This window comes from Rhinoraja longicauda, chromosome 16, assembly GCF_053455715.1.
Source record: "Rhinoraja longicauda isolate Sanriku21f chromosome 16, sRhiLon1.1, whole genome shotgun sequence".
NCBI classification, from domain to species: Eukaryota; Metazoa; Chordata; class Chondrichthyes; order Rajiformes; family Arhynchobatidae; genus Rhinoraja; species Rhinoraja longicauda.
In genome coordinates, this window is record NC_135968.1 from 45,472,279 (window position 1) to 45,498,492 (window position 26,214).

Genomic DNA, 26,214 nt, shown 5'->3' on the forward strand with positions numbered 1-26,214 from the left:
GTGAGTGAGTGAGTGAGTGGGTGAGTGAGTGGGTGGGTGAGTGAGTGTGTGTGGGGAGTGTGGAGTGAGTGTGTGGGGAGTGAGTGAGTGAGTGAGGTGAGTGAGTGAGGTGAGTGAGTGAGATGAGTGTGTGGGGAGTGAGTGAGTGAGTGAGTGAGATGAGTGTGTGGGGAGTGAGTGAGTGAGTGAGTGAGTGAGTGAGGAGTGAGTGGGTGGGGGAGTGAGTGGGTGGGTGAGTGAGTGAGTGAGTGAGTGAGTGAGTGAGTGAGTCAGTGAGTGAGTGAGTGAGTGAGTGAGTGGGTGAGTGAGTGGGTGAGTGAGTGGGTGGGGGAGTGAGTGGGTGGGGGAGTGAGTGAGTGAGTGAGTGAGTGAGTGGGTGAGTGAGTGAGTGTGTGTGGGGAGTGAGTGAGTGGGTGAGTGGGTGGGTGAGTGAGTGAGTGAGTGAGTGAGTGGGGGAGTGAGTGAGTGGGGGAGTGAGTGAGTGGGTGGGTGAGTCAGTGAGTGAGTGAGTGAGTGAGTGAGTGAGTGAGTGGGTGAGTGAGTGGGTGGGTGAGTGAGTGAGTGAGTGGGTGAGTGAGTGGGTGAGTGAGTGGGTGGGTGAGTGAGTGAGTGGGTGGGTGAGTGGGTGAGTGAGTGGGTGGGTGAGTGAGTGAGTGGGTGAGTGAGTGGGTGGGTGAGTGGGTGAGTGAGTGGGTGAGTGAGTGGGTGGGTGAGTGAGTGAGTGAGTGAGTGGGTGAGTGAGTGAGTGGGTGAGTGAGTGGGTGAGTGAGTGGGTGAGTGAGTGAGTGAGTGAGTGAGTGGGTGAGTGAGTGGGTGAGTGAGTGGGTGGGTGAGTGGGTGAGTGAGTGGGTGGGTGAGTGAGTGAGTGAGTGAGTGAGTGAGTGAGTGGGTGAGTGAGTGGGTGGGTGAGTGGGTGAGTGAGTGGGTGAGTGAGTGGGTGAGTGAGTGGGTGAGTGAGTGAGTGAGTGAGTGAGTGTGTGTGGGGAGTGTGAGTGAGTGAGTGAGTGAGTGAGTGAGTGAGTGAGTGAGTGAGTGAGTGAGTGAGTGAGTGGGTGAGTGAGTGAGTGAGTGAGTGGGTGAGTGAGTGAGTGTGTGGTGAGTGAGTGTGTGGTGAGTGAGTGTGTGGTGAGTGAGTGGGTGAGTGTGTGGTGAGTGAGTGTGTGGTGAGTGAGTGTGTGGTGAGTGAGTGAGTGAGTGGGTGGGTGAGGTGGAGGTGCAGCAATGAGCAGTCACTGTGTGTGTGTGTGACAGGGCGCCGCCCCTTGCATTGCCTTGCCCGGCCAGGGAGATGTGTGTGAGTGAGTGAGTGAGTGGGTCGGGTCGGGTCTGGTCTGGTCTGACTTGGTTCACTCACCATGAGCGCTGACGCTGACGGAGCTGGAGCTGGAGCTGGAGTTGCCCTGACGCTGCGGGCTGACGATGCTGAGGCTGAGGCTGCGGCGGGTCGAGGCTGCAATGGGACCCCGGAGACGGAGCAGCAGCAGCGGCGGCGGCAGCGGGGAGTGTCCGACCCACCCCCCGGCCCGGCACCCACCTGTTGCCCCCCACCCTCCTCCATCTGCTGCTGCCCCCCCGGGACAGGAGCGACCTCGCCTGACCGCGGCACCCCGAGCGACCTGCCAGGTACCCGCCCTCTCACTGTCTACACTGTCTATACTGTCTGTGCTCAACGTCGGGCTCTCACAAACACCTGGCAAACTCGCCCTCCAATGTGCTTTAAGTCAGACTGCACTTGTGTTAGAGAGTCAGACTGCACTTGTGTTAGAGAGTCAGACTGCTCCTGTGTTAGAGAGTCAGACTGCACTTGTGTTGGAGAGTCAGACTGCACTTGTGTTAGAGAGTGAGACTGTTTCTGTGTTAGAGAGTCAGACTGTTTCTGTGTTAGAGAGTGAAACTGCTCCTGTGTTAGAGAGTGAGACTGTTTCTGTGTTAGAGAGTGAAACTACTCCTGTGTTAGAGAGTCAGACTGCTCCTGTGTTAGAGAGTGAGACTGTTTCTGTGTTAGAGAGTGAAACTGCTCCTGTGTTAGAGAGTCAGACTGTTTCTGTGTTAGAGAGTGAGACTGCTCCTGTGTTAAACAGTGAAACTACTCCTGTGTTAAACAGTCAGACTGCTCGTGGAAGAGAAGCTTTAGATTTTACCATGACTAAGCAAACAGCAAACATTGCTGAGTCATGAGGTTTGGGGGATTAAGTTACTTCCCAAAGTGTGTGTGTGTGTGTATTCCTTTCATCAACAAGTTCTTTGTATGTCAGGAGTTGGATTCAAATGGAGTCTGTCATATGTTTCCTCTTGGCAGTTACTTTGAGGGTGATTTATACTGGCGTTGGGGGACACAAAATAATGAATTCAATCTTTAAAATTTATTGTATGTAGGGACTCTTAAAGTAGAGTCGTACTGTATGGAAACAGGCCCTTCGGCCCAATTTGATCATGCCCCATCTTCCCTTGTCCTACCTGCCCATGTTTGACCCATATCACTCTCATCCATTCCTATCCATGTACCTGCACAAAAGCCGATTAAAGACAGAAATAAGGAACAGCAGATGCTGGTTTATACAGATGTTGTTATAGTACTACTGGTATACTACTGGCAGCTTTCTCCACATACCCGCCACCATCTGTGTGAAATAGTTGCCCCTCACTTTCCTGTTATCTTTTCCCCCTCTTACCTTATGACCTATGTCCTCTGGTTCTTGATTCCCCTACTCTGAGTAAAAGACTGTGCATTCATTCCATCTATTCCTCTCAAGACCTTATGTACCTCTGTAAGGTCACCTCTCACTAGGGTTGCCAACTTTCTCACTCCCAAATAAGGGACAAGGTGACGTCACTGTCCCGTGCCCCATGTGACCCCACCCGGCCAGCGGCCACGTGCTCCCGCTCCACCAATGGCGGCCACCTGGGCCGGGAGGCGGGTTGTTATACAACCTCCGTCAGGCGGCGCCCGTGCCTCCGGGCCTACACTCACTGACTGGAGCTAAAATGTCAGAAACCTAGAGTGTCGGGACCTAAACTGCCGGGACCTAAATCTACAGCGTCGGGGCCTACAGCACCCCTCCCCCTCCCAGGGCCTAATACGGTCCCGTACGGGACAAACCAATTTAGCCCAAATATGGGATGTCCCGACTAATACGGGACAGTTGGCAACTCTAATCCACACCCCCCTGCGCTCAAGGAATACAAGAATACAGTCCGAGCCTGCCCAACCTCTTCCCATAGGTCAGTCAGCCCCTCAAGTTCTGGTAACATCCTCGTAAATCTTCTCTGCAGCCTTTCCAATTTAACAATTATTCCCATAGCAGGGTGACCAAAACTGAACGCAATACTGCACATGTGGCCTTGTCAACAGCCTGTACAACTGTAACATAACACCCTGATTTCTATAGTCAATGCCCTAATGATGAAGGCCAATGTACCGAAAGCCTTCTTGACCACCTGTGACACAACTTTCAAGGTACTGTGTATCTGCATTCCTAGGTTCCTCTGCTCTACGACACTCCCCAGGGCCCTGCCATTCACTGTGTAGGTCTTGCCTGGGTTCGACTTTACAAAATGCAACACTTCGTATCTGCATTAAACTCCATTAAGCATGGCTCAGCTCACTTGCCCAACTGATCCATGTCTTGCTGCGTAGGGAGGAACTGCAGATCTGGTTTACACTGGAGACAGACACAACATGCTGGAGTAAATCAGTGGGACAGGCAGCATCTCTGGATCTGGGGAAGAAACGTCACCCGTTCCTTCTATTCCGAGCTGCTGCCTGTCCCGCTGGGTTACTCCAGCATTCAATGTCACTGTCGTTTTTGATAACCATCTTTGCCATCCACAATACCACTCACCTCAGTGTCATCTACAAACTCACTTCCTGAGGAATTTCCCCAAACTTTAAAGATCGTGACAAATGGAAAATATTATCGTTATATATAGAAAAAACAAGCAATGTCCATGTATGGGTATGGTAAGTTTTAATGACACAAAAAGTCTTGAGAGAACAATTGGATGGCAAGTGAAATGATTGGCCAAGCTAACGAAAGTGTGACAAATTAGAGGAACAGCATCTCACATTTTGCTTGGGCAGTTTACAACCCAGCGATATGAATAATGATTTGTAAAAAACATCAAGTAACGCTTGCTTTCCCTCTCTCTCCCTCCATCCCTCCCCATCCTAGTTCTCCGACTACATTCACTCTCCTGATTAATTTTACTGATTCGACCCGAAACATCACCCATTCCTTCCCTCCCGAGATGCTGCCTGACCCGCCGAGTTACTCCAGCATTTTGTGTCGACCTAATCTTACTGATTGTATGCCTCCTTGTCACATTCCCCTCAGCTAACGTTGAATGAAACATTTCCCCGAGCATTGTCTGCTTTGATCTGTCATTTTCACACCTTGCCCGTACATATATTCCATGCCTCCCTCTCCCCTGACTCTCAGTCTGAAGAAGGGTCTCAACCTGAAACGTCACCCCACCCATTCCTTCTCTCCAGAGATGTTGCCTGTCCTGCTGAGTTACGCCAACATTTTGTGTCTCTCATAAGTGTGATCAATGTGCTTTACGTAGAATTACTGCAAATGACGAACAGAAATGATGAACAAACAAGTGGGAATTCTGGAGCGTGAGATGGAGATGGTTGAAGGATTGTAGCCAGTGGTGGAATAGGAGAGGCCATTGATTAAGGAATTCTATCTTTGAGGCGGTGGAGTTTCAGGATTGAGAGTGGGAGTGGGGAGGATTACAGGGACATTAATAAGGATGAGACAGTAAAGAGTTTTAAATGCAAGGACAAGAATTATATATGTGACAAGGTGATGCACATTAATGTGAACAAAGGCTTCTTTGTTAAGGCATTTATATAAAGTTGCAGTTTTTGCTAAGTGGCCAGGAATGATCAAGAGAAGTGTTTGAGTTTTGTGTTGCGAGGGAGGGAGGGTAGAGTGGATAGTCGGCTGGTAAATAGTTTGTAATGTGTGGGAAGAGGCTGCAGATGCTTGTTTAAACCAAAAATACACACCAACTCAGCCGGTCAGGCAGCATCTCTGGAGAAAAGGAATGGGTGACGTCTCGGCTCGACACCCTTCTTCAGACTGCGAGTCAAGGGAGACGAGAGATGTCGACGGTGAAGTAGAGAGAGAGAGAGATATATAGAACAAATGACTGAAAGATACGCAAGCAGTAACGACGAGGTGGAGAGAGCAGGAGGAATCACGGAGGGGGAGCAGCAAGAGAGCTGTTGCAGAACACTCGGCGGAGAGAGCAGGAGAACTTCAGAGTAAGTATACCATGAGGAGATTTCACAGTGGAGCGGGCAAAATGTGTTGGAAGGAACTGCCGATGCTGGTTTAAACCGAAGATAGACACAAAAAGCTGGAGTAACTCAGTGGGTCAGGCAGCATCTCTGGAGAGAAGGAATAGGTGACTTTTTGGGTCGAGACCCTTCTTCAGACTGAGAGTACCATCTATATCTCTTGTTTTCCTCTCCTCTGGCTCTCAGTCCAAAGAAGGGTCTTGACCCAAAACATCACCTATTCCTTTTCTCCAGAGATGCTGCAACTGTGGCCTGCGGACTTTACCGTCGAGGAGCTCGCCGTCTCAGGTTGACATCGAGGTCGGGAGCTCCAAAACCCGCACGAGGTTCAACTAGTCCCGACCCGGGGTAGATTGCCCGGCACTGGGGAGCTGAGATTCCCCCCCGATGCAGGAGCTCGAACGCCCCGACAACGGAAGGTTAGAGGCCCCCGACCGCTGGAGGACAAAGAAGGGAGAGATTGAACTGTTTTTCACCTTCCATCACAGTGAGGAATGTGGAGGAGTCACTGTGGTGGATGTTCATGTTAAAATGTATTTTGTGTGTCCTGTTGCTTTTTGTTGTTATGACTGTACGGCAAATGAAATTCCTCGCATGTTGCAAAACATTCTTGGCTAGTAAAGTATGATTGTGATTGATTGTGAGCTGTTTGTGGATTAAACATTTATTAGCCAGGATGATCTAGGATTAATGATTAGTTTTGGCAGAAGGAAATGAATACCACTGGCACTTAGAGGAGATGCATCCAGATTGACGTTGAAGATATTAGGGAACAAGTTTACAGAGCAAAACGCAAAGTTTAGTTGAGAGATGCTGTGTGGAAATAGACCCTTCGGCCCACCGAGTCCGCACCGCCCCAGCTTTCTCCGTGGACTAACAATATCCTACGCATTCTGGGGACAATTTACGATTATACCAAGCCAATTCACCTACAAACCTGTACGTCTTTGGAGTGTGGGAGGAAACCGAAGATCCCAGCTCACAGGGAGAAGGTACAAAACTGCAAACAGACTACACCCGTAGTCAGGATCGAACCCAAGTCCCCAGCGCTGTAAGGCAGCAACTCTGCCACTGTGCTACCTCATTGCAAGAACTGTTAAAGTTCGCTACTTAGACAACAACACAAAGGGTTAAAGGTAAACCAAGCCCAGCTTTAATTTTTCTTCAGACGGGAGTGGGAGTGTCACAGTAAGTGTGGGAGTAAGCTTGCCTACTAACAGTCCCTTGTGGATCCACTCAGAGATACTGCATCCTGTCTGCATTTTTATACAACACAAAGAGCCTTACAGGTTCTGCAAAGTCATGGTTACTCAGCTTTAACATGACCTTGTGTGAACTTGTCTTTGGGGTGTTACTTGATGAAAGTTCCCTGTCCTCTGATCTCCGTGCTTTCCCTTGTCGTTTAACGTCATCCTCTTGCCAGTCCTTCACTTATTCCAATAATTGTTATGTTGTGTGGTTTTTCCAAGAGTTGAAGTTTCAGTTGCAGTTATCAGTCACATGCATATGAGCCATTAGTATTTCTCCACTTTCAATACTATAGAAGGGGCAAAAACACACAAGCAGGTTTTCAGACAATGGTCAAGTGGCCCATCATGCAAAGTGAATTAGCTCTTTCAGAACAACTCAGCGGATCAGTCAGCATCCGTGGAGGGAATGAACAGACGATGTTCCTGGTGAGGATCCTTCTTCGAACAAGAGTAGAGAAGACATGGCAGAGGGGTGATTGTTGGCTTCATGGCAGAGTCAACAGGAGAGGTGTGCAGAATGGCAGATGCAGATAGAACATTAGGAAACCGGGCTGAGGATAAATACGCTTGTGATGGTGGTGCCTTAAAAGGCCATTTGGAGGATTGTGGGGAAACCGGATGGGAATGGCTGGTTTATCCATGAATCAAGGAAAAAGGCAGTGTGGAAGTGCACCCTTCCATCTACAAATCCACCCTGACCATCAACTAATTGGGCGGTCACGGTGGCGCAGCGGTAGAGTTGCTGCCTTACAGCGAATGCAGCGCCGGAGACCCGAGTTCGATCCTGACTACGGGCGGCGTCTGTACGGAGTTTGTACGTTCTCCCCGTGACCTGCATGGGTTTTCTCCAAGATCTTCGGTTTCCTCCCACATTCCAAAGACGTGCAGGTTTTGTAGGTTAATTGGCTTGGTGAATGTAAAAATCGTCCCTAGTGGATGTAGGATAGTGTTAATGTGTGGGGATCGCTGGTCGGCGCGGACCCGATGGGCCGAAGGGCCTGTTTCCGCGCTGTATCTCTAAACTAAACTACCCCTTTCCACTAATCCTTTCTTCAATTTCTTCCACTGTCTGTCGCTCATCTACACACTCGGGGCAATTTACAGCAGGTATTTGGGATGCGAGATGAAACACGAGCATCTGAAGGAAATGCTCACGGGTCATAGAGAATGTGGCAAACTCCACGCTGACAGCGCCCAAGGTCAGGATTGAACTTGTGCCTCTGGTGCGCTGAGTCAGTGGCTTTACTAACTGCCCGAACTGATGTTTGAAGTGTATTAGAGTCGAGTAGCAGTGATGGGTTAAGTTTAAGATTTGAAGGGGCCGAGCACATGAAGGGGGAATGACTAGGCGAGAGGAATAAATAATAGATGGTGGAAAACAATTAATGAGCATGAGCCCAATTGTTACGTTGATACATTTCCTTTTGACCAAACATGGTCTGGGGTGTAATAATAAAGATGGCGACTCCTTGTTTGCCAGCCCAGTATCAATTACAATTATTCTACCCGTTAAACCTCAATTCTAAGCGCTGTAACTGTACCACTATAATTCTGCACTCTACTTATTTTCTCTTTAGCAGTACCTGTTACACTCCTGTATTGCATGATTTGTCCTTCATAACGAGAGGATTTAAGTATAGGAGTAAAGAGGTCCTTCTGCAGTTGCACAGGGCCCTGGTGAGATCACATTTGGAATATTGTGCGCAGTTCTGGTCTCCTAATTTGAGGAAGGACGTTCTTGCTATTGAGGCAGTGCAGCGTCGGTTCACGAGGTTAATCCCCGGGATGGCGTATGACTGTCATATGAGGAAAGATTGGAAGGACTGGGCTTGTATTCACTGGAGTTTAGAAGGATGAGAGGGGATTTTATAGAGACGTATAAAATTATAAAAGGGACTGGACAGGCTAGATGCAGGAAAAAATGTTCCTAATGTTGGGGGAGTCCAGAACCAGGGGCCACAGTCTAAGAATAAAGGGGAGGCCATTTAAAACTGAGGTGAGAAAACAACTTTTTCACCCAGAGAGTTGTGAATTTGTGGAATTCTCTGCCACAGAAGGCAGTGGAAGTCAATTCACTGGATGAATTTAGGAGAGAGTTAGATAGAGCTCTAGGGGCTAGCGGAATCAAGGGATATGGGGAGAAGGCAGGCACGGGTTACTGATTGTGGATGATCAGCCATGATAACAATGAATGGCGGTGCTGGCTCGAAGGGCCGAATGGCCTCCTCCTGCACCTATTTTCTATGTCTCCCAATGGATGGTGTGACTTGCCATGGGCAGTACACCAAACGTATTACTTTCTGTGCATGTGACGATTCCAGTTTACAGTCAAAAGAGAACTGATGAAGGGACATTTTGTGTAATGATTAGACAAATATTGGCTGTTATCAAATATGCCCCCTACCCCCCAGCTGCAGGTGATTTGCATGGAATGTTCACAACCTGTTCTCCCTTGGTACACGGAGTACAGTGAAGGTTACAATGTCACTTGGCCAAGTGCCAGCCGACAGGTGCCATATTCTACCAGATTCTAAAGCACCACACCAGGACGCATACTCAACAAGTCAAGTCAAGTCAAGTCAATTTTATTTGTATAGCACATTTAAAAACAACCCACGTTGACCAAAGTGCTGTACATCTGATTAGGTACTAAGGAAAAACAACCCAAGAAGGTTCTCCCATTCCCCGCCAATCACCTTGTCCCTTCCTGAAAAGACAGAAACATGAACGAATCCTCAAAGGCCGTGTGAACTGCATTGTTTAGTTTCGAGATGCAGCGTGGAATAGAAACATAGAAACATCGAAAATAGGTGCAGGAGGAGGCCATTCGAGCCAGCACCGCCGTTCGTTGTGATCATAGCTGATCATCCAGGGCTGGAATCAGGCCCTTCGGCCCACCGGGTCCGTGCCGACCATCCATCCTACACACAGTAGGGGACAATTTACACTTCTAACAACGCAATTAATCTACAAACCTGCCCGTCTTTGGAGTGTGGGGGGAAACCGAAGATCTCGGAGAAAACCCACGCAGATCACGGGGAGAACGTGCAAACTCCGTACAGACAGCACCCGTAGTCGGGATGGAACCCGGGTCTCCGGCGCTGCATTAGCTGTAAGGCAGCAACTCTACCGCTGTGCCACCGTGACCACCCTATTGATAAACACAAAAAGCTGGAATAACTCAGCGGGTCAGACAGCATCTCTAGAGAGAAGGAATAGTCCTTCTAGCTCCTCCCTCGACTCTGTCCAGGGACCCCAACAGTCCTTTCATGTAAGGCAGAGGTTCACTCGCACCTTCTCCAACCTCAGCTACTGTATCCATTGTTCAAGATGTGGACCCTTATACATCGGCAAGACCAAACGCAGACTGGGCGATCGTTTTTGCTGAACACCTTCGCTCAGCCCGCCTGGAACCGACCTGATCTCCCAGTTGCCAAACACTTTAATTGCCATTCCACATTCCCATGCTGCCTCCTCCAGAGCAAGGAGTTCCCAACATTTTTCATCCCATTTACCCCAGACAACTTTTCGAAAGTAAGTTTACCCTGACCCTGTTTTGTTCAGTAATTTGAGTTTACACTTCTACCATAATAAAGCAACCGACAAAGGGGAAATTTTAAAATACTGTTTTTAACATTATTATTTTGTTCAAATTTACCCCCTGGGTAGGTGAAGTACCAGCTTTACCCCCTAGTTGTTGACCCAGCTTTAAAGTCGTCTGCCACTTGTTCTACACTGAGCCTCTGTCTTGTTGAGTCTCATTGCCTGTAACTCGTTTTCACCGAGCACACAGCTAACAATGGCCTGTTTCCTTGATCAATCGTTACTTTTTTTTGCATATCTTTCATTCATTTGTTCTCTATCGCTCTGTATCACCGTTTATATCGCTCGTTTCCCTTACCCCTGACTGAATCTGATGAAGCTTCTCGTCCCGAAACGTCACCTATTCCTTCCTTCCAGAGATGCTGTCTGACCCGCTGAGTTACTCCAGCTTTTCTTGTCTATCTTTGGTGTCAGCCAGCATCTGCAGTTCCTTCCTACACATCCTTAACGGCATTGATAGCTTGTCTGCAAAGCGCGAGCTGTTGGTGACCTGTGGGGAAGAAAATGGAATGGAATGTTCAGTCCACAGACCTGGCATCAATCTCGGATCATTGCCTTGCATTTAAGGAGCATGGTAAAGTTCACATAGATGACTACAGTTTCCTTGGAGAGCTATCTCGCTGGCTTTGCTTGCTGGTGATCAGATGACTGAATTCCACAAATAGCAACACCAGCCTCCATGTCCTCCGCAGTGGAATATGTGCTCCTACTTTCTTGCCTCAGAAAGATCATGGGTCCACTTAAAATAAACCCTGTTGAAGAGCTGTCTGTTGTGTGCAGCTTTTTGCCACTTGTTTGAGGAAGGATATTCTTGCTATTGAGGGCGTGCAGCGTAGGTTTACTAGGTTAATTCCCGGAAAGGCGGGACTGTTGTATGTTGAAAGACTGGAGCAACTGGGCTTGTATACACTGGAATTTAGAAGGATGAGAGGAGATCTTATTGAAACATATAAGATTATTAAGGGGTTGGACACGTTCGAGGCAGGAAACATGTTCCCAATGTTGGGGGAATCCAGAACCAGGGGCCACAGTTTAAGAATAAGGGGTAGGCCATTTAGAACGGAGATGAGGAAAAACTTTTTCAGTCAGAGAGTCGTAAATCTGTGGAATTCACTGCCTCAGAAGACAGTGGAGGCCAATTCTCTGAATGCTTTCAAGAGAGAGCTGGATAGAGCTCTTAAGGATAGCGGAGTCAGGGGGTATGGGGAGAAGGCAGGAACTGGGTACTGATTGAGAATGATCAGCCATGATCACATTGAATGGCGGTGCTGGCTCGAAGGGCCGAATGGCCTCCTCCTGCACCTATTGTCTATTGTTCTACACTGAGCCTCTGTCACTGCCTCCCATCTTTCACTAAGTCTCACATCCCCTCTCTGGAAACAATCAAGTGATAGACAGAACCCTAGTGATAGACAGAACCCTAGTAATTTTCACTGATTGCCGCATGGGTTCTTATTTGCAAAGGCCTTTATAAACTTGCTGCTGTGGTCCCCTCGTCATGGGGTCATGGGGTCATAGAGTCAAAGAGTGTGGAAGCAGGCCCTTCGGCCCAACTCGCCCACACCGGCGAACAATGTCCCAGTTACACTCGTCCCGCTTGCCTGCATTCGGAGTTTGTTCGTTCTCCCTGCATGGGTTTCCTCTGAGATCTTCGGTTTCCTCCCACATTCCAAAGACGTACAGGTTCGTAGGTTAATTGGCTTGGTATATGTACAAATTGTCCCTAGTGAGTGTAGGATAGTGTTAATGATCGCTGGTCGGCGCGGACCCGGTGGGCCGAAGGGCCTGTTTCCACGCTGTGTCTCTAAACAAAACTAAACGGACACAGCAGACGTCCCCAAACTGTGTCCCTGGTGCCATGGTCAGATCACATCTCTTGCGTTTTGCTGATTTGAGCTCCAGCTTTAGTTTTCACTGTTCCTACCATGCTGGCTGACTCATCTGCTGAGACCCTGGGTTGTTGTTCGAAGGGGCCTGTTGTGTCATGTCGAACCACACCTGACATATTTCAACTGATATCGTATCCATGCTAGCAATTTTTTCGGCCCACCGGGTCTGCGCCGACCAGTGATCCCCGCAAATTAACACTATCCTACACCCGCTGGGGACAATTTTTACATTTACTAAGCCAATTAACCTACAGACCTGTACGTCTTTGGAGTGTGGGAGGAAACCGAAGATCTCGGAGAAAACCCACGCAGGTCACGGGGAGAACGTACAAACTCCGTACAGACAGCACCCGTAGTCGGGATCGAACCCGGGTCTCCGGCGCTGCATTCGCTGTAAAGCTGTGCCACCGTGACTGTCCTAAAAGGTGTACGAAGGAACCTGCAAATGCTGGTTTAAACCGAAGATAGACACAAAATACTGGAGTAACTCAGCGGGACAGGCAGCATCTCTGGAGAGAGGGAATGGGTGACGTTTCTGGTCGAGACCCTTCTTCACACTTCACACCCGACAATTGCCTGCTGACTGTTACGGCTTTAGAGATCTTGAAACAATGGCCCACCTTGATAAGATCCAATTCATTGGTGTTGTTCATTGAACCTGAAAGAAAATGCTACCGTGCAGGTATTTTCCATAATCTGTGCCCGTATGTTACCAGCCTGCAGGTACGCGTTATTTCAGTATAAGTTTTGAAATATAACATGCAAATATAACATTTGGTTGCCCATGGCAGCAAGCTAACATAAGTCCAGTTCTTCCTTTTCCCTATGCTGACCTCCATTCACTACCAGTCAACCAGGCAATGTCTTCAATTTTTAAAAATTGAGTTCCTTGTTTTCCAGTTTGACCATAATTTCCTTCCGTCCTTCCTTATTTATGTAATAACTACATGGATAAGGAAGGAAATTGTGGTCAAACTGGAAATCAAGGATCACAATTTTAACAAAATGGAAGACGTTGTCTGGTAGTGAATGTTGCCCACAGCTCTGATTGTGACAGGTGGTTGCTCAATTTTGGTTGAAGAAGGGTCTCGACCCGAAACGTCACCCATTCCTTCTCTCCTGAGATGCTGCCTGACCCGCTGAGTTACTCCAACATTTTGTGAATAAATACCTTTGATTTGTACCAGCATCTGCAGTTATTTTCCTACGCTCAATTTTGGTTGTTCTGCCACTGTTGAGTCAGGTTTCAGCTTGCCATTTCTTAATGCCCTAAACGGGCTTTCCCCCCCCCCATTTCAAAAATCTTCTAACCCACCACTCTATCTCCAGGTCCCTCAGGTCGGCCGACTTGGGGCTACTGACTGTGCTGTTATGTTTGTGTGCCATTGTATGTTCGTTCTTAGTACCTGAACTGATGTACAGCACTTTGGTCAACGTGGGTTGTTTTTAAATGTGCTATACAAATAAAATTGACTTGACTTGACTTAATTTCTGTAAACCTCCTCCGTCTTTCTACACGTATTAAGAGCCTCCTATTTAGTGTCTTACTTTGCTTGCCACTGGCAATGTCAAATGCCTTGTGACACCTTATTGTGTTAAAATTTACCAAATATATGCAAGTTTCTGCTTTTCCTATTTGTTTCATACTACCTGAAGGCAAAGGAGGCAATTGAGTTTATGCTGCCTGCCTCTCGGAACAATCCCATTCACCCACTTATTGCATTTGTAACTTATTCTTCTGCAAGCCCAATTACACTTTCCCTTGGTTCTCCCACCAGTTACCTATGCTAAGGGCAATTTACAGTGGATGCTGGTTAACCTAACAACAAGCATGTCAAGGATCTTGGGCTCAGAATGCCATTGTTGTGATTAATAGAGTGACACAGGGTAGAAACAGGCCCTTCGACCCAACTTGTCCACACTGGCTAACATATCCCAGCTACACAAGTCCCACCTGCCTGAGCATGGTCCATATCCCTCCAAACCTGTCCTATCCTATCCATGTACCTGTCTTACTGTTTCTTAAATGTTAGGATAGTCCCCGCCTCAACTACCTCCTCTGGCAGCTTGTTCCATACACCCACCACCCTTTATGTGAAAAAGTTACCCTCAGATTCCTATTAAATCTTTTCCCCTTCACCTTAAACCTATGTCCTCTGGTCCTCGATTCCCCTACTCTGGGTAAAGGATTCTGTGCATCTAATAGAAAAATATTGAAAGACATATGCAGTAAGGCTGGATTTCCAACTTAATCAACAACTTCCTTGTCATTGATCATTTAGTTTAGCTTCGAGCTACAGCACGGAAGCAAGCGCTTCGGCCCGCGCCGACCAGCGATCCCGCACATTAACACTATCCTACACACACTAGGGACAATTTTACATTTTTAGACCAAGCCAATCAACCTAAAAACCTGTACGCCTTTGGAGTGTGGGAGGAAACTGAAGATCTTGGAGAAAACCCACGCAGGTCACGGGGAGAACGTACAAACTCCGTACAGACAGCACCCGTAGTTGGGATGGAACCCGGGTCTCCGGGCGCTGCAAGCACTGTAAGGCAGCAACTCTACCGCTGTGTCCCGATGGAACATTCTTTTTAAATATATTCTGACCAAGCATGTTATGATTCTACTTTACATCTTCCAGTTTTCACAGACACTTCCCTGTTCTACCAACATTTCATTTCCTTAAGTTCTGGGGACAATCCCGATGACTAATTCTTTCCTTTGGTGAGAGACAGCTGGCTCTTGAGATGATGTGGAAAGTGATTCACAAACTCGTGGTGAATTTTTGTATTGAGGAATGGTCTTGCACACTGGGAAGATGTTGGGAGCAGACGTTTTTGTCCAGTGGATGTTTTGTTTAAGGCCCATTCTCTCAAATGCGTCAGTGAATGTGTTAATAATGACTTGGACGTCGGCCTGTGAGTTTACACATGAGTAAACTCCTGACTGAGGTTGGGCTGACCCAACCTGGAATGGTTGTGGAGTGAGAGTGCTGGAAGTTGAAATTCACTTGTACATTAGTTCCTCTCCATTAGGGGCTTGTTGGAGTTGGGTGCAATATTAGACAGAATATAATCCTCCAACATTTCTGCCACATCCAACGTGATCCCACTACTGGCCACATCTCCCCATCTCCACCTCTTTCTGCTTTCCGCAACGACCATTCCCTCTGAAACTCTCTGGTCCACTCATCCCTTCCCATCCAAACCACCCCCTCTCCAGGAACTTTCCCCTGCAACCGCTGGAGATGCAACACCTGTCCCTTAACCTCCCCCCTCGATTCCATCCAAGGACCCAATCAGTCTCTCCAGGTGAGACAGAGGTTCACCTGCACCTCCTCCAACCTCATCTATTGTATCCGCTGTTCCAGGTGTCAACTTCTCTACATCGGCGAGACCAAATGCAAGCTCAGCGATCGTTTCATTCAACACCTCCGCTCAGTCTGTCTTAACCAACCTGATCTCCCGGTGGCTCAGCACTTCAACTCCCCCTCCCATTCTCAATCTGACCTTTCTGTTCTGGGCCTCCTCCATTGTCAGAGTGAGGTCCAGCGCAAATTGGAGGAACAGCACCTCATATTTTGCTTGGGTAGTTTACACCCCAGCGGTATGAACATTGATTTCTCTAACTTCAGATAGTCCCTGCTTCTCCTCTCTATCCCCTCCCCCTTCCCAGTTCTCCCACTAGTCTTTCTGTCTCCGACTACAAATTATCTTTGTCCCGCCCCCCTCCCCCGACATCAGTCTGAAGAAGGGTCTCGACCCGAAACGTCACCCATTCCTTCTCTCCCGAGATGCTGCCTGACCCGCTGAGTTACTCCAGCATTTTGCGTGTACCTTTGATTTAAACCAGCATCTGCGGTTCTTTCCTGCACATTAGACAGAAGTGTTGGGGGTGATTAATGCAGCCTTCCTTGACACTGTTGTGCATTGGGATTGGGTCCGTGGACCTTCTGGGTAAAATCACAGGTTGTCTATTATTGTGCAGCACACAGAGCCACACTTGAACAAACTCTCCACAGACCTCCCTGGCTCACAAGAAGATGGCGGAGGCTTTTGGAAATTCAAGGAAGACGATGCAAGGTCATAGAGTCACAGAGTCATAGAGTGATACGGTGTGGAAACAGGCCCTTCATAGAGTCACAGAGTGATACAGTGTGGAAACAGGCCCTTCATAGAGTCATAGAGTGATACAGTGTGGAAACAGGCCCTTCATAGAGTCATAGAGTGATACAGTGTGGAAACAGGCCCTTCATAGAGTCATAGAGTGATACAGTGTGGAAACAGGCCCGTCATAGAGTGATACAGTGTGGAAACAGGCCCTTCATAGAGTCATAGAGTGATACAGTGTGGAAACAGGCCCTTCATAGAGTCATAGAGTGATACAGTGTGGAAACAGGCCCTTCATAGAGTCATAGAGTGATACAGTGTGGAAACAGGCCCTTCATAGAGTCATAGAGTGATACAGTGTGGAAACAGGCCCTTCATAGAGTCATACAGTGTGGAAACAGGCCTTTCCACCCAACTTGCCCACACCGGCCAACATGTTCCAGCTACACTAGCCCCACCTGCCCGCGTTTGGCCCATATCCCTCCAAACATGTCCTATCCTGTCCAACTATTTCTTAAACGATGGGATAGTCCCAGCCTCAACTACCTCCTCTGGCAGCTTGTTCCATACACCCACCACCCTCTGTGTAGAAAAACGTACCCCTCGGTTTCCTATTAAATCTTTTCCCCTTCACCTTGAACCTATGTCCTCTGGTCCTCGATTCCCCTACTCTGGGTAAAAGACTCTGTGCGTCTACCCGATCTATTCCTCTCATGATTTTGTACACCTCTGCGCTCCATGGAATAGAGACCCAGCCTACTCAACCTCTCCCTGTAGCTCACACCCTCTAGTCCTGGCAACATCGCCGTAATTCTTTTCTGAACCCTTTCAAGCTTGACAATAATCTTTCCCATAACATGGTGCCCAGAACGGAACACAATGTTCTAAATGTGGTGATGTTTTTTTTCTCTGCACTTTTCTTGGAGTTGTCGTGTGACTAAAATAGTGTCCAAATTACTGGGTGTAAACTGCATGGTGACTCTGGCCAGGAGAAGCGACTGGCAGACTGAGCTGGGGACAGCCAATCCATGCAAGGCTTTCTTTTTAATATATCAATGTCATTAGTATTGATATAGACCACAACAGCTGCCCTCATTTTAATCGCTGTGGCTGCTCAATGATATCCTCGACCCTGGTTCTAGGGAGGCAATAAACCATCCTAGAAACATCGAAAATAGTTGCAAGAGTAGGCATTTGGCCCTTCAATATCTGGAGTGTTGTGTGCAGTTTAGGTCTCCTAATTTTTTTAATTTATTTTATTTAGAGATACAGCGCAGAAACAGGCCGTTCGGCCCACTGGGTCCGTGCCGCCCAGCGATCCCTGCACATTAACACTATCCTACACACACTAGGGACAATTTGTTTAACATTTTCCCAGCCAATTAACCTACAAACCTGTACGTCTTTGGAGTGTGGGAGGAAACCGAAGATCTCGGAGAAAACCCATGCAGGTCACGGGGAGAACGTACAAACTCCGTACAGTACAGCACCCGTAGTCAGGATCGAACCTGAGTCTCCGGCGCTGTAAGGCAGCAACTCTACCGCTGTGCCACCTTGAGGAAGGACGTCCTTGAGGCAGTGCAGCGTAGGCTCACCAGGTTAATCCCTGGGATGGAGGGACTGTCATATGAGGAAAGATTGGAAAGACTGGGCTTGTATTCACTAGAGTTTAGAAGGATGAGAGGGGATCTTATAGAGATCTTATAGAGACGCATAAAATTATAAAAGGGCTGGACAAGCTAGATGCAGGAAAAATGTTCAGAACCAGGGGCCAAAGTCCAAGAATAAGGTGGAGGCCATTTAAAACTGAAGAAACCTTTTCACCCAGAGTTGTGAATTTGTGGAATTCTCTGTCCCAGAAGGCAGTGGAGGCCAATTCACTGGATGAATTTAAAAGAGAGTTAGATAAAGCTCTAGGGGCTAATGGAATCAAGGGATATGGGGAGAAGGCAGGCATGGGTTACTGATGGTGGATGATCAGCCATGATCACAATGAATGGCTTGAAGGGCCAAATGGCCTCCTCCTGCTCCTATTTTCTATGTTTCTATATTTCAATATGATCATGGCTGATCATCCAAAATCAGGACCCCGTTCCTGCTTTCTCCCCATATCCCTTGATTCCTTTAGCCCTAAGAGCTCTATCTAGCTCTCTCTTGAAAACATCCAGTGAATCGGCCTCGATTGCAGAGAATTCCACAAATTCACAACTCTCTAGGTGAAAATGTTTTTCCTCATCTCAGTCCTGAATGGCCTCCCCCTTATTCTTACACTGTAACCCTTGGTTCTGGACTCTCCCAACTTTGGGAACATTTTTCCTGCATCTAGCCTGACCAATCCCTTAAGAATTTTATATGTTTCTATAAGATTCCCTCTCATCCTTCTAAATTCCAGTGAATATAAGCCCAGTCGACCCTTTCTTTCATCCTATGTCAGTCCCGCCATCCCGGGGATTAACCTTATGAACCTACGCTGCACTCCCTCAATAGCAAGGATGGCCTTCCACAAATCCTGGAATAACATTTGCAATAGTAATCTCTGATTGCTCGCCTGACATAAATCCCTATGGCTTGATGCCTTGCTCCTTCTCCTCCTTCCCTGAAAAGCGGAGGTACCCGCAGTGCTTTGGGATTGGCTGCGTTTGCATTCCCCAGGGAAACCGCTCCACCGTAAGTGTCACAAGAAGGATCAGCCATGATCACATTGAATGGCGGTGCTGGCTCGAAGGGCTGAATGGCCTACTCCTGCACCTATTGTCTATTAGACAATGGACAATAGGTGCAGGAGTAGACCATTCGGCCCTTCGAGCCAGCACCACCATTCAATGTGATCATGGCTGATCATTCACAATCAGTAACCCGTTCCTGCCTTCTCCCCATACCCCCTGACTCCGCTATCCTTAAGAGCTCTATCTAGCTCTCTTTTGAATGCATTCAGAGAATTGGCCTCCATTGCCTTCTGAGGCAGAGAATTCCACAGATTTACAACTCTGACTGAAAAGGTTTTTCCTCATCTCCGTTTTAAATGGCCTACCCCTTATTCTTAAACTGTGGCCCTTGGTTCTGGACTTCTCCAACATTGGGAACATGTTTCCTGCCTCTAACGTGTCCAACCCCTTAATAATCTTATATGTTTCGATAAGATCCCCTCTCATCCTTCTAAATTCCAGTGTATACAAGCCTGGTCGCTCCAGTCTTTGTCTATATGTCTATTGTCTATAGGTAGGTACAGATGTTCCCCGTCTAACGATGCTTCAATGTACGACACTACGGCTTTACAATGGTGCAAACGCTGGGCAAAGGCCGGGACCCGCAGTTCGCTTTCGGCCACGTGATCAGGTGTATTTAAATGCATTTCAACGCACAATATTTTCAGTTTGCGATGGTTTTATCGGAACGTAACCCCATTGTAAGTTGAGGAGCACCTGTACTGTTTAAAGAGCAAGATGCTGATTTGGTGGGGTGGGTAGGAGTGAGTAGAGCTCTCCGGAACTAACTGCTGCCTGTCTGGCGATCAGCCATTTTCCATCCTGGTGTTCTGGATCTCCCAAAATGAGCAAGTCTCCGCAATTGGCCTTTTGGATTGTCTGCGGTGCAGTGAGGACAACTGTTACCCCAGCTCCAACACCTGATGAACAGACATTCTTCCTTGTGTTTAGTTTTTAGAGATACAGTGCGGAAACAGGCCCTTTCGGCCCACCGGGTCCGTGCCGACCAGCGATCCCCGCACAATAACATTATCCTACACCCACTAGGGACAATTTACACATACACCAAGCCAATGAACCTACAAACCTGTACGACTTTGGAGTGTGGGAGGAAACCGAAGATCTCGGAGAAAACCCACGCAGGTCACGGGGAGAACGTACAAACTCCGAATAGACAGCACCCGCAGTCGGGATGGAACCTGGGTCTCCGGCGCTGCATTCGCTGTAAGGCAGCAACTCTACCGCTGTGAGGCAGCAACTCTACCGCTGCGCCACTGTGACCGCCCGGGCCTGTAAAGGCTTGTGCTTGTAAAACTGCAGCAAATAAAACTTTCATTGCTCTCTAAGTGGTTCACATGACAATTCAAAGATGGACATAAGCCAGGGATTGATATATTCTTGATTAGTATGGGTGTCAGGGGTTACGGGGAGAAGGCAGGAGAATGGGGTTAGGAGGGAGAGTTTGATCAGCCATGATTGAATGGCGGAGTAGACTTGATGGGCCGAATGGCCTAATTCTATTCCTGTCACTTATGACCATATGACACAAAATCCTGGGGTAACTCAGTGGGACAGGCAGCATCTCTGGAGAGAAGGAATGGGTGACGGTTTGGGTCGAGACCCTTCTACCGTCTCTTCATATGACAATTCAACTCTCTTGACTTTCCTGTGGTGCCCCGAAAGTGGGAAGCATCATAGAAACATAGACAATAGATGCAGGAGGAGGCCATTTGGCCCTTTGAGCCGGCACCACCATTCAATATGATCATGGCTGATCTTCCACAATCAGTAACCCGTGCCTGCCTTCTCCCCATATCCCTTGATTCCGCTAGACCCTAGAGCTCTATCTAACTCTCTTTGAAATTTATCCAGTGATTTGGCCTCCACTGACTTCTGTGGCAGAGAATTCCACACATTCACAACTCTCTGGGTGAAAAGGTTTCTTCTCACCTCAGTTTTAAATGGCCTCCCCTTTATTCTTAGACTGTGGCCCCATGTCCTGGACTCCCCCAACATTGGGAACATTTTTCCTGAATCTAGCTTATCCAGTCCTTGCACCAGCGACTATCGACTATGTGCAAACACTGCGGCACGGTAGCGCAGTGGTAGAGTTGCTGCTTTACAGCGAATGCAGCGCCGGAGACTCAGGTTCGATCCTGACTACGGGTGCTGCACTGTAAGGAGTTTGTACGTTCTCCCCGTGACCTGCGTGGGTTTTCTCCGAGATCTTCGGTTTCCTCCCACACTCCAAAGACGTACAGGTATGTAGGTTAATTGGCTGGGTAAATGTAAAAATTGTCCCTAGTGGGTGTAGGATAGTGTTAATGTACGGGGATCGCTGGGCGGCACGGACTTGGTGGGCCGAAAAGGCCTGTTTCCGGCTGTATATATATGATGATATGATATGATATTGAGTATGATACAATTTAATTTATAGACACTGAGAATGTAAGAAGAGGTGTTGCTGTTATTGTTTTGTATATATTTTAATGCTGAATAAAGTTTTAGTTTTGTGGAAATAAATATTTTTGATATAATTATTGTACCTGGCTCAACTACTTCCTGTGGCAGCTCGTTCCATGTAAACACCATCCTCTGTGTGAAAAGGGTTTCCCTTGGGCTCCTGTTAAATCTTTCCTCTCTCTCCTTAAACCTCTGCCCTCTAGTTCTTGATTTCCCCTCCCTGTGGGAGAAAGGACATTGCATCTTGATTTCCGTGGCTGACAAGAAAAGTTGAGGACAGTGTAAAACTAAAAGAGAAAGTGTTTAACAAAGCAAAGTTTAGTGGGAAGCCAGAGGATTGGGAAGCTTTTAAAGAACAACAGAGGGTAGCTAAAAAGACAATATGGGGAGAAAAGATGAAATACGAAGGTAAGCGAGCCAATAATATAAAAGAGGATAGCAAGAGTTTCTTCAGTTAGATAAAGAGCAAGAAAGAGGCAAGAGTGGACGTTGGACCACTGGAGAATGATGCAGGAGAAGTGATAATGGGATATAAAGAAATGGCAGAGGAATTGAATAACTTTGTGTCAGTCCCTTGCCCAGATTAGGTGAATCGAGGACCAGAGGACATAGCTTTAAGGTGAAGGGGAAAAGAATGAACAGGAATCTGAGGGGTAACTTTTTCCACACAAAGGGTGGTAGGTCTATGGAACAAGCTGCCAGAGGAGGTATTTGAGACAGGGATTATCCCAATGTTTAAAAAACAGTTAGGCAGGGACATTGATAGGACAGGTTTGGAGGGATATGGACCAAGTGTGGCTGGGACATGTTGACCAGTGTGGGCAAGTTGGGCAGAAGGGCCTGTTTCCACACTGTATCACTCTATGACTCCATGACTCTATGCGCCAAGTATTCATTCAATCAACTAGTTGAAAGCAAGTATCCAAAATTCCTTTTAGTGCTTTGGATCGCCCTATATAAAAAAGGCCTGTAGGATTTCTAAACTATACTGTTCAAAAGCTCACTAAAGTGCTTTGCAATATCAAATTGAGAAATGCGCTTCCAAATTTCCTTCTCTCCCTTGCTTTGCCTTTTAACAGTTCCTAAAAGTAACTGAAGTTACATCATTGAGCTTGTTCTTAGTTTAGTTTAGCGGTGCAGCGTGGAAACAGGCCCTTCGGCCCATCGAGTCCGCACCGACCAGCGATCCCTGCACATTAACACTATCCCGCACACACACTAGGGACAATTTACACTTATACCAAGCCACTTAACCTACAAACCTGTACATCTTTGGAGTGTAGGAGGAAACCGAAGATCTCGGAGAAAACCTAGGCAGGTCACGGGGAGAACGTACAAACTCCGCACAGATAATGCCCGTAGTCGGGATGGAACCGGGGTCTCCGGCGCTGTAAGGCAGCAGCTGTAAGGCAGCAACTCTACCGCTGTGCCGCACGAATGTTCTATTCCATGCTCCTAACAATCCATGATCCTGTTTGCCACATTTACCACTTTGCATGCTCTGTGCTGGAAACAATAGTCGGACAAAGCTGCCCACTGTATTGTGCAGCCAAAATCCAACTGCACGCTGTCAACAAGTTCAATAGACACACTATTGAAAGGATTTCTAATTTCATTAAATTTGTGCGTTTGAAAGCTAACTTTTAGCACTCCCTTTTGTACTTCAAGTCAATCTATTTAAAAAATCTACTGTTCAGCGGGCATTGTTATTGGGTTGATCTTAAGGGCTATGATAAACCAAGTGCCTTTGAAATTTAAAGCAATTAAATAAAGTAGCAGCAAAATGCACTTGACTTATTATGATTTCATACGTGGCTATAAAACATGTGGCTTCATAATCTTAACCTGTTCAGTGCCACCGCCAACCATACTCGGGTCAGAATGTTTACTCAAAAGATAGACACAAAAAGCTGGAGTAACTCAGCGGGGCAGGCAGCATCTCTGAAGAGAAGGAATGGGTGACGTTTCGGTTTGAGACCCTTCTTCATGTTTACATATCAGTGCAACCCCCGAGTATATTCATTTTGGCTTAATTTTGCCTTGGAACATAATTAGGCCATTCGGCCCATCAAGTCTACTCTGCGATTCAATCATGGCTGATATATCTCTCCCTCTTAACCCCATTCTCCTGCCTTCTCCCCATAACCCCTGAGACCGGTACTAATCAAGAATCTGTCCATCTCTCCCTTAAAAATATCCATTTGCTTGGCCTCCACAGCCTTCTGTGGCAAAGAATTCCTCAGATTCACCACCCTCTGACGAAAGAAATTCCTTCTCATCTCCTTCCTAAAGGAACATCCTTTAATTCTGAGGTTATGATCTTTAGTCCTAGACTCTCCCACTAGAGGAAACACCCTCTCCACATCCACTCTATCCAGTCCTTTCACTATTCTGTATGTTTCAATGAGGTCCCCCCTCATTCTGCTAAACTCCAACGAGTACAGGCCCAGTGCTGTCATCATATGCTCATCATATGTCAACTCATTCCTGGGATCATTCTTGGAGACCTCCTCTGGACCCTCTCCAAAGTATTACTTTTTATTCTGCCCAATGATTATGCTGCTGAAGTTGAGTTGTATGATGAAGTAAATATAAATCAGTTGCAATTAATTTTCCTGCACTGTTAATTCTTTGTTCCTGCATTGCTAAATTGTTTTGGTAACTGCAGTTTTCTTGTTTTGCAGTGGCGGAGAAGAAGCCTAAATGGGTAGGCCTTGGATTATGTTACGCTTTGCTCTCCTGTTTATTCTTTGCCGTCCTTTCCCTTTTGGTGAAGAAAATTGAAGGAATCCATTCCCTGGAAATCAGTGGGATTCGATGTTTATTTCAGTGGTTATTTACATTCCCGATTATTATCTACAAAGAGTAAGTATGAAATATGTATATTGTAGTGCCTGCACTGTGCTTGAAATTGCCGCACGGTGGTGCAGCGGTAGAGTTGCTGCCTTACAGCGAATGCAGCGTCGGATAACCCGGGTTCCATCCCGAATACGGGTGCTGTCTGTACGGAGTTTGTACGTTCTCCCCTTGACCCGCGTGGGTTTTCTCCGAGATCTTCGGTTTCCTCCCACACTCCAAAGACATCGAGGTGTGTAGGTTAATTGGCTTGGTAAATGTAAAAATTGTCCCTAGTGGGTGTAGGATAGTGTTAATGTGCAGGGATCGCTGGTCAGCGCGGACCCGGTGGGCCGAAGGGTCTGTTTCCACACTGTATCTCTAAACTAAACTAAAATAACTAAACTAAAATAACTAAACTAAACAGCACTCATGTACCCAGAGTTAAGACATGATGGGGATTCCACTATATTTCTGAGTGTATTCTGTAGCCCATCAGGTGATATTTACTTTTTTTAGTTTAGTTTAGAGATACAGCACGGAAACAGGCCCTTCGGCACAACGTGTTCACATCGACCAGCGATCCCCGCACATTAGCACTATCCTACACCCACTTGGGACAATTATTTTACAATTACACCAAGCCAATTAACCTACAAACATGTACGTCTTTGGAGTGTGGGAGGAAACCGAAGATCCCGGAGAAAACCCACGCAGGTCACGGGGAGAACGTACAAACTCTGTACAGACAGCACCCGTAGTCAGGATGGAACCCGGGTCTCTAGTGCTGTAAGGCAGTAGCTCTACCGCTGCGCCACCTTTAATTTGTAAATGTGTAGGAATATTACAGGGATACAAAAACAACAGTGTATGAGGAAGACAAGATTTATGTTGTTGATAGGGAGAAGGTTAATCTTGGGCTAGGGAACTATTGATCGGCTTGCACCCATGCAGAACTCACTGACTTCATACACTTCACTTCCAATTTCCATCCTTCCCTTAAATATACCTGGACTATCTCCGACATCTCCCTCCCGTTTCTGGACCTCACCATTTCCATCACAGGACACAGACTAGTGACTGACATCTACTATAAACCCACTGACTCGCACAGCTATCTGGACTACACTTCTTCCCACCCGGTCTCCTGCAAAAAGTCTATCCCCTATTCCCAATTCCTCCGTCTACGCCGGATCTGCGCCCGGGATGAGGTGTTTCACACTAGGGCGTCAGAGATGTCCTCGTTCTTCAGGAAACGGTGCTTCCCCTCTTCCATTATAGATGAGGCTCTCACTAGGGTCTCTTCTACATCCCGCAGCTCCGCTCTTGCTCCCCCTCCCCCCACTCGTAACAAGGACAGAATCCCCCTCGTTCTCACCTTCCACCCCACCAGCCAGCGGATCCAACATATCATCCGCCAACATTTCCGTCACCTACAACGGGACCCCACCACTGGCCACATCTTCCCATCCCCTCCCCTTTCTGCGTTCCGCAGAGACCGTTCCCTCCGTAACTCCCTGGTCCACTTGTCCCTTCCTACCCAAACAACCCCATCCCCGGGCACTTTCCCCTGCAACCGCAGGAGATGCAACACCTGTCCCTTTACCTCCCCCCTCAACTCCATCCAAGGACCCAAACAGTCTTTCCAGATGAGACAGAGGTTCACCTGCACCTCCTCCAACCTCATCTATTGCATCCGCTGCTCCAGATGTCAACTTATTTACATCGGCGAAACCAAGCGCAGGCTCGGCGATTGCTTCGCTCAACACCTGCGCTCGGTCTGCATTGGCCAAACTGATCTCCCGGTGGCCGAGCACTTCAACTCCCCCTCACGTTCCCAGTCTGACCTTTCTGTCATGGGCCTCCTCCAGTGCCATAGTGAGGCCCACCGGAAATTGGAGGAACACCCGAAACGTCACCCATTCCTTCTCTCCTGAGATGCTGCCTGACCCGCTGATTTACTCCAGCATTTTGTGGGTATCCTGGACATTTTCAATGCTTACCTTAATTCTGGTTCTGGTTGATTACTGCGCAAACAGTGGTTA

At 47.5% G+C, this 26,214-nt stretch overlaps 1 protein-coding gene across 1 annotated transcript in view; it reads left to right on the forward strand.

Annotated features, from left to right (window-relative positions):
• The first annotated feature begins 1,331 nt into the window (after positions 1–1,331).
• LOC144601512 (solute carrier family 35 member G1-like) overlaps positions 1,332–26,214 on the forward strand; it is a 34,359-nt gene continuing 9,476 nt past the window's right edge. Inside the window, exons 1-2 of the mRNA XM_078413730.1 lie at positions 1,332–1,623; positions 24,019–24,199. Of these exons, the coding sequence (XP_078269856.1) occupies positions 1,356–1,623; positions 24,019–24,199 (449 nt within the window). The 5' untranslated portion in view covers positions 1,332–1,355. The remainder of the gene's footprint in view (positions 1,624–24,018; positions 24,200–26,214) is intronic.